This window comes from Rattus norvegicus, chromosome 1, assembly GCF_036323735.1.
Source record: "Rattus norvegicus strain BN/NHsdMcwi chromosome 1, GRCr8, whole genome shotgun sequence".
NCBI classification, from domain to species: domain Eukaryota; kingdom Metazoa; phylum Chordata; class Mammalia; order Rodentia; family Muridae; genus Rattus; species Rattus norvegicus.
In genome coordinates, this window is record NC_086019.1 from 171954361 (window position 1) to 171963803 (window position 9443).

Consider the following 9443-nt stretch of genomic DNA (forward strand, 5'->3'; position numbering starts at 1 on the left):
ATGCTTCACTCCTTCTCTAAAAGGGGAACAAGAATACCCTTGGCAGGGAAGAGAGAGGCAAAGATTAAAACAGAGACTGAAGGAACACCCATTCAGAGCCTGCCCCACATGTGGCCCATACATATACAGCCACCCAATTAGACAAGATGGATGAAGCAAAGAAGTGCAGACCGACAGGAGCCGGATGTAGATCCCTCCTGAGAGACACAGCCAGAATACAGCAAATACAGAGGCGAATGCCAGCAGCAAACCACTGAACTGAGAATAGGTCCCCCGTTGAAGGAATCAGAGAAAGAACTGGAAGAGCTTGAAGGGGCTCGAGACCCCGTATGTACAACAATGCCAAGCAACAGAGCTTCCAGGGACTACGCCACTACCTAAAGACTATACATGGACTGACCCTGGACTCTGACCTCATAGGTAGCAATGAATATCCTAGTAAGAGCACCAGTGGAAGGGGAAGCCCTGGGTCCTGCTAAGACTGAACCCCCAGTGAACCAGACTGTTGGGGGGAGGGCGGCAATGGGGGGAGGGTTGGGACTGGAACACCCATAAGGAAGGGGAGGGGGGGATGTTTGCCCGGAAACCAAAGAATTATTATTAAGTATTAAATAAATTTAAAAAAAAAAGAAAACCAAAGGGAGACAAGGAGCCATAGATACAAGGATCACCAACAGAATACAAGAGATAGAAGAGCGAATTTCAGGAGCAGAAGATTCCATAGAAATCATTGACACAAAAATATACACAAAGGTAACAATATACAGATTCTGCAGACTGTGTTTACAAATTTTGAGTGAATACATATATACATAGAAACACACACACACACACACACACACACACACACACACACACACACACTTTAAGAAACAATAAAAAAATGAAGCCATGACAGTGAAAGAGAGCAAGGAAAGTTAGAAGGGAGAATATTAAAAGAGAAAGGGGAAGGTGAAATTATGCAATTATATTATGATTTAAAAAATAATTTAAAATCCAACATTATACACCTCAGAAAATTGAACTAATCTGAACACAGCTCCACTGGCTAGCTAACCAGCGGGAGGAGGGAAAGCAGACTCTTCATTTTAAAAGATGAGTCAGACAGACAGCCCATCCACCCAACATCAAAACAATCCCATGGCCCTCTCAGACCTCACATTGAGTTGCGGGTTTCAGTAAAACTGATTTCTCTGTCATATGGATTACCAGATACAATGTATGAGTTTTTTTATTGGAATGAGCAAGTTCCTGAGTTTCCAAAATAAAATAGACACAGACTAAAACAGTTTCCCAGAAAAGTCAAGTTTGAAAATTCCTTAACTTTATACTCTTGCCTTGATCTAAAGAATTTTATGTATCTAAGATTGACTCAGGTATGGAAATGGGGTGAGGAGTTTTCAGCGCATTGTTTGGTGTTTCAGATAAGGTCTATGACCCCTGATCTCAGGGTGTCTTACAGAGACATCGAGAACAGCCATCTGCTTTACTAAGAAACCACTAGAGATTCCTCTGGATCACATATTCTTAAATACTGTGATGATCAACCATTGTCAACCTGGATTAGAACTTCATAGGAGAATATCTCTGGACATGCCTGTGAAGACTTTTCCAGAGAGAGTTATATAGGGAAGAAAGACATACCATGAGTGTGGGTGGCACAATCCTAATGGAATGAGGTCCTTGCCTTATTAAATAAAGTGAGAAAGAACAAGTAATTGAGTACCAGTGTTCATCTCCCTCTGATTACTGACTGAAGATACCTCATCTCCAGCCAAGATGATGAGATTTGTTCCTTCTTAAATCAGGATAAAAAGTAAATCCTTCCCTCCTTACATAAATTTTGTTGAGGATTTAGTCACAGAAATGATAAAAGCAATCAACATATTCCATGCTATGACAGATATGCCAGTATTAATATGGTATATATAAGCATACAGATGTCTCACTTTAGGGTTTTATTATCATTAAAATGAGAAATGAAAACCAGGTTTAGATTTAGTATTCACATTCTTCATCCTATAGCTTCCCTAGGTATATATTATAGCTATTTCGGTGCTTCTCAAAATATTTATGTTCCTTTAACAATTCATCTATAAATAATATATCATGAAATAGATGAGATGCTCCTGAACTCTCTTCAGAATGCATGTTTGTGTATGTTTATAGGATGTGTATGATAAACCTAGAATGATATGTTGATTTTATTTCTTTCCAAATATGTCAACCTTCAGTTACATTGATCATTTATAATTTTCTATTATTTGGGGGGGGACCAACTTCTTGACATGAATCAGTGATCTGTTATAGTATTCTGAGCTTTATGAATTTATACATGTCCATTTTTGAGATCAACTCTCAACAATTATTGTGCAACTTTAGAAGTATTCAATTCCCTGGCCTAATCTTAATTACACATCCTGTATTCTAGTCCAGTCTGATAAGTTCTCTAAACCATAGATCACCTTAACTGACCCCTCTCCTGAATTCCCAGACCTAGCCTATTTCACATATCTTGTGCTCAGATTTCTTCCAATGAGTCTGCTTAAGCCTGCTGCATTCCCAAAGTCCTGGAGAGTTTTATGTGAACTTGTCATAGAGTAGAGTTTTCCGAAAGGATAGTATTTCAATTGAGAAAATTCCTCTATGAGATCCAGCTGTCAGGAATTTTCTTAACACTATTGAAGGGGTGATGCTGCCCCTGGGCTGAATGGTCCTGGATTCTATAAGAAAGCAGACTGAAAAAGCCAGGAAGGAGCAAACCAGTAAACTGCATTCCTCCATGGGCTCTGCATCAGCTCCTGCCTCCAAATTTCTGCCCTGCTTGAGTTCTTATTCTGACTTCTTTTGTAATGAAATATGATGTGAAGCATGAGCTGAACAAATTCTTTCTTCCTCAAGTTGCGTTGGTAATGGTGTTTCATTACAACAATAACTCTAAGAAGGACACCCAATCTCAGCTGTGTATTATGTTCACCATCTCAGTCTAGTGAGCCTACCTAACTCTAGGACTGGACTCTATGCTCTACTCCAGTCTCGTAAGTTCTTGGGACCCTAGCCTGCGTGTATCCTTTTCAGTTTTCAGACATAGCTGACTCTACCTTACGAGTTCTGGGTACCTTGACTGCTATCTCCAACCCTCAAGACTAGCCAAGGATGGAAAACCTATATGCTGGCCTAACTTATGGAGTGCCTAAGATCCTAGCCCACCCATGTCAGACTCACATTTAGAGATATAGCAGATCAGGTAGTGAATATCAGTGCATTGCGCCAAGGATATTCAACTATGGGAAATGTGTGTGTGTGTGTGTGTGTGTGTGTGTGTGTGTGTGTGTGTGTGTGTGTAGTGTTGTGTTGTGTGTACAGGTGGACTAGGGTTTAGGGAATTCACCAATTGGGCTGGTACACATGACATATGACTGGCCTAAACATGGAGGTTGGGTACCTTGAAGATAGAAGTCACTGGTCTGATACTACTTCACTATTCTGAGGATATAAACATGTTGAGAAGTCTGTGACACAGTAGACAAACAGATTTAGGAAACAAGAGCATAACACCATCAGTGTCAGTAAAGGTCTGAATGGTGGCTTCTGTGTCATTCATGAAAATATACAGCATTGTTTTAGTGATGAAAACACATAAATATGACTACTGCACAACAAACACTTTATTATTATTCACAAAACCCATCAAGGAATATTCTCCAGTTTGAGTTGCTATGTGTGCACATTTTTGTGGAACCTTTCTATGTCCACAGCCAGCTGCTTTTTAGGTCTACCTCCACTGAATCTTTCAAACAACAAAAGTACACTGTTTACTGGCCTGCTCCCTAGACTCATTTTTTATTATCCAGGATTACCTGCCCAAGACTGACACTGTGCACAGTTAGCTGAGTTTCCCCACACCTATCACCAGTCAAGAAAATACCCCTTTATAATCCCTACAGAATTATTATATGATAGTAACTTCTCAATTGAGATTTCCCCAACTCAGATGATACTATCTTGTCTCAACTTGGCAAAAAAACTAAAAGTAAAACAATATGATGATGGCAACAACCCAAACATTATGCAGAATCTGAAATGGAGATATCCATCAGGTCCCCTCCATGAGAGATCAGGGCACCTCAGGGGAAGAAGGGAAGGGAAGGTTTTCTGAGTCAGTGGTGATGGAGGACACCAGGAGGACATGGGTACATCAAATCAACTAAGAAGGACTCACGTGTTGTCGCACAGACTGAAACAGCAAGCACAGGACCTATATGTGTCTGCACCAGGTCCTCTGCTTACATGCTATAGCATATTAGGGATTTTTTGTGGGACTTCTAACAGTGGGAGCAAGTAAATCTCTGACCATTTTGCTTTCACTTGGGACTCTTTTCCTCTTATTGGGTTGCCTTGTTCAGCCTCAATCTAAGGGTTTTAGCCTTGCCTTATGAAATGTCATGTTTTGGATGCTGTCTCTTGGAGGACTATTCCTTTCTGAAGGGAAAAGGGAGGGGCAGATCTGTGGGGAGAGAAAGTTAGAAGGGAGGAAAAACTATGGTCAGTATGAGAGAAGAATCTATTTTAAATAAAAAAGTGTATTAGTTTTCAAACTGAGCCTTAATAATTAACTAAATAAGAAGAGTAAAATGTTATTACATGGGGAAACACATACTTTGCTATTAAGAGGGGACATTTGAGAAAATATTATGTGAAATGTTTGGATAGGAAGCCTTCAGTAGATTGTGATCCACAGTTGAGCAAAGAACAAGATGTGGAGTCCCCAAAGGTTCTGGCACCCTTTATGCTTAGGATACAAACTCTGGTCCCTACAAATTCCCTCACCAGCCTTCTGTCCAAAGTCACTTCTCTTTTCTGTTCTTGACCTTTCCAAAAATTCTTTAATTTAATTATTTTGGAATCATTTCTCTATCAGATCCACTATTTTCCTTCCTCCCAATCTTAATTAAATCTGGCTATCTCAGGAAATACAGTTTTCAAAGCTCTGTTGAGAAGATGCCACTTTTTTTTCCCTACTCTACTGACACTATTACACACTGTTGACAACTTCCTAGCTTCTCATTCCATTTCTAAATCATGCATTGGCCATCTTCATGATTAAACACTGATATCAGTAGTAGATGGTACCAGAAATATCACTCCCTGAGAGTCATACTGACAACTATTTTTCATTCCTCACCTCTTAACGACTTTGCCAGGTCTCAATTGTTTCTCTAACTCAAACTCGTTGTCCTGATGCAGAATCAGTACTGATACTCATCACATGGGGAGACATTAATATGGTGTGAAAATGATTAGATTCTTAGACCTCCTCATTTCTCCCCATAATTTACTTGAAAAGCTTTCTACAATATTTTCATTAAGGTTTTGGCTACATATGACATATCTGAACTCTCTGAATTTTATAAATGAGATGTTCTTTCTTTGTAATCTTTATCAATTTTAAAAATAGGATTATCATTTTGGGTACTAAAAACTGAACCTTGGACCCTCTTCTATGGAAGGCAAGAACTCTAACATCAACCTCTACCCACAGCACAAAATACTTATTTGAAGACTGAAAGATATCAATTTTGAACTATCTAACCTAGTGTGTTGTGGAGAAATGGAAAGAATATATTTCTGAGAGAGTTTTGTACACATTTCATAAAATCTGGTCTCTCTCTTTCTCTTATGCTGATATTCTCTTGTCTTCTATCCTGGCACCTTGAAAACTTTGCATTTTCCATCTACAAACCCTGTGTTCCTCTGGAACACCTGAGTTCATAGCTTTACATGTTCTGAAAGCCTTGGGAGTATCCCTACTTTTACAAGGACAGCTGTATCTCATAGACCTAAGCAAATAACTTTTCTCTGGCTCCAGAAAGAACTAGCAAATTCTTCAAACTTATGTCGTCCCTGCCTCAACCTCCTGAGTCCTGGGATTACCAAAGTGCAAAGGCATCATGTCAAGCCTTTGCTTATATAAACACTACTGAGTAATATGTTCTTTTATTCATTCATGTCTTATTTTCATTACTTACTCAAAATGAGTTAAACCAAAAAGTTTCTTATACTTTGAGTAGGCAAAACCATAAGAACCAGAAGAGTAGGAGGAACAATTCTAATAGCCAGGGGGCTTGAGAATACTACCTGAACCCAACCCACAGAATCAACTAAAAGAATTTCTTTAAAATTCTTCTGTGTTGAGGTTATTTTCGCTCTTGAATTATAAATTTGTATTTTTTTAACAGTAATGTCTCTATTTCCCCTCTTCTCTTCTGTCTTCATTTCTCTTTTCTTTCTTTCTCATTTCCTCTCCTTTTCACTACTCCTTCCTCTTTTCTTCATCCTCATTCACTTTTAATTAAACATACTTTTGTTTTCTTTGTTCTGTTTTATAAACAAAGTAAATCACATCAAAATACAGCATTGCTACATCTGATCACTTTTTGAGATACAGTATGCCCCGCCGTTAAGAAGTACTGGGGTAACATTGTCTTGGAACTTGTAAGAGTGGTGAGCCAATAACTGGTCCAAATTCAGGCCCAGACCAGAAGAGGTATCCCATATTTACCACTGCAATGACTCCAGAAACCAGAGGGTGATCACCCCAGAAATCAAAATATATTTAATGAAATCCACAGTCAAATACTAGGCAAAATCATGGGAACTAGAAGTATGGGAGGAAAAATTCTTAGAGCCCAAGGGCTTGAGGACACTACATGAACATAACCCATAGAATCAACTAAGCAGGGTTGATCAAGGCTTAAAGCAACAAACACAGACCCTATATGGGTCCAAGCTAAGTCTTCCTCATATATGTTAAGACTGTGCAGCTTAGTGGGACCCCATAACAGTTTAAAGACATGTTTGAGTGTATTTCTCCACATATACAATATATACACACATATATTTTATTTTAATATTACATTGAGTTTTGTAGCAAGAAGACTAAAACTATACTAGATCTTATAACTAGAAAATAAGAGCTAAAATCTGGATGTGGGGACTCATGCATTAATTTCTAACAAAGGCTGGCAGATTTCTGAGGGTTCAAGGTCAATCTGTCTATGTAGTGAGTTCTAGGCAATCTGGAGCTACTAAATGAGATCATCCATGTCCTAAACACATAACAAAACTAAGAAAAGTGAAAATAAGTGTTCATTTCACTAAAAACTGATCTTAATCCTTAAGTATTGTATTTTCTACTAACACCACACATACTTTTCAAATCTTCTGGGCTCTTTTATTTACCATTTTGGGGAAAAACCTGATTACATTGCCTATGTCTTTCCTCAAGGCTGTCTGCATGCTTTTGTTCCTTAGACTGTAAATGATGGGGTTAAGCAGAGGTGTCAGAATGGTGTATGTCATCGCCAGCAGTGTGTCATCCTTAAAAGAGTAACTGTTTTTGGGTCTCAGATAGACAAAGCAAGCAAATCCATAATGTATGAACACCACTGTGAAATGGGAGGAGCAAGTTGAAAAGGTCTTATACCTTCCTTTGGCAGAGGGCATCTTCATAACTACTGTCACAATGAAGACATAAGAAACCATTATAAAAATAAAGCTGCCTACCAACACAAAGGCAGTAAATGCAAAAAGAATCACTTTATGATAAAAGGTTAAATTACAGGCAAGGGAGACCACAGGATCAATATCACAAAAAAAGTGCTGAATGATGTTGGAGTTGCAAAAAGATAAGTTGAATATTGTGACGACAATACACAGAGAGACTGAGAAGCCAAGCACACCAGAGGCTATGATGAGCTGAAGGCAGATCTTCTGAGTCATCAGGATTGGATAATGCAGAGGGTTGTTGATGGCGGTGTAACGGTCGTAGGACATGGCAGACAAGATGAAACAGTTATTGCCTCCCAAGCCAAAGAAGAAAAACATCTGAGTGGCACACTCAGGAAGAGAGATGGCCTTGCTCTTTGATATCAAGTCCACTAACATGCGGGGCAAGATCACCATAGTGGTGCATGTTTCTGAAAAGGACAGGGCAAAGAGGAAAAAGTACATGGGGGTATGAAGGTTGTGATTGAGTTTGATGGCCACCATGATGGATGCATTTGCTAAGAGAATGCTCACATGAGAGAGGAGAATCACAACAAAGAGTAGATTCTGCAGTTCTGGAAAACTGGAAAATCCCCACAGAAGGAACGTAGTCACTGTGGTGTGGTTGCCCATCCTCCTAGTGGTAATGATTTTGCACTAGAGCAGGATATATGTTTAAGGTAAAGACTCAGAGATGACTATGAAGAACTTGCACAATGATATCACCAAGATTTTAAACAGGGCACCTGAGTTAATATACTCAATAACCTTAAAGACACATGTATGCATGTGACTAGGGGCAAAGTTAGGAATTAAAGTGATGCAAATATTTCTAGTATGTACATCTGTTGAAACCCCAATGAGTAGGCTTAAGTATCTTCTTGGTTTCTAGTCACAAAATGTGTCTTGCTATTTGTGTTCCTGAATCAGGATCTGCAGAAGTGGAAAAATATGTACAAAATTGCTTCCCTCTCACCCACTCAACTCTGTAACTCCATATTTTTTCAGTCCATTATTTTATATGATAGTATTCTGAATTGGATGAAAGAATAAAATAATCCATTTGCTTAAGTCATTTAAAGTGTACATTGCACTTGTCAAATATGTAAGGGAGATTAATAAAATTTTCTAACAAATTTTAGTATTGTCCTCAGGGTTGTTCTATTTGCACCTAAGTTCCTCATCATTCCCTGACTCCAAACAGTGACTGTATTAGTCAGGGTTCTCTGGAGGAATAGAACTGATAAAATTAAGCCGTATATATTAAAATGAGTTTTATTAGAGTGGCTTGTGGCTGGCCCAACATTGGCGGTCTCAAGTTGGAAAGTCCAAGATCCTGATAGTTGTTCATTCTATGAGACTGGATATCTCAGCTGGTTAGCACTCGCCTTTTTGGGTCACAGAAAAGTAGGTTCTGACATAGTGAAGCAATGCCTCAGCAGCAGGATAGATGAACTTGTCAGTGAGAATGTGGGCAAGGAAGCAACCTTCCCTCTTCCATGTTATTTCATATAGCTTCCTGCCAGAGAATATAGCCAAGACTTGGGATAGATATTCTCACATCAAATGATCCAATCAATAAAAGCCAATCATAAATGTGCCTAGCTGCTTGGGTGTTAGTAGATTCCAGATGAAGTCAAATTGACAACCAAGATTACCCATCACAGTGACAGTTTTGAAAATAACCAAATGAGATTAAACAAACATGGGGTAATATCAGTCTGTTTTAAATAGACAATAATGCTACTACATTAATAGTTTATAATGAGATATTTCTTAGAACAAATCAATCACTTTGAACATTTTTTGAACATCACATTGGACTTACCTGGAGTTGAAGTAATTTCGAAAACACTGTTTCATTTCAGACTCCCAACATTGGTCATAATGGTTTG

General features: G+C 38.7%; 1 protein-coding gene across 1 annotated transcript; it reads right to left on the reverse strand.

Moving 5' to 3' along the window:
- Window positions 1-7215: 7215 nt before the first annotated feature.
- Or10ab5 (olfactory receptor family 10 subfamily AB member 5) lies at window positions 7216-8181 on the reverse strand. Its single transcript, NM_001408795.1, has one exon. The coding sequence runs from the start codon at window positions 8179-8181 to the stop codon at window positions 7216-7218; it is 966 nt and encodes a 321-aa protein (NP_001395724.1).
- Between the last annotated feature and the right edge of the window lie 1262 nt (window positions 8182-9443).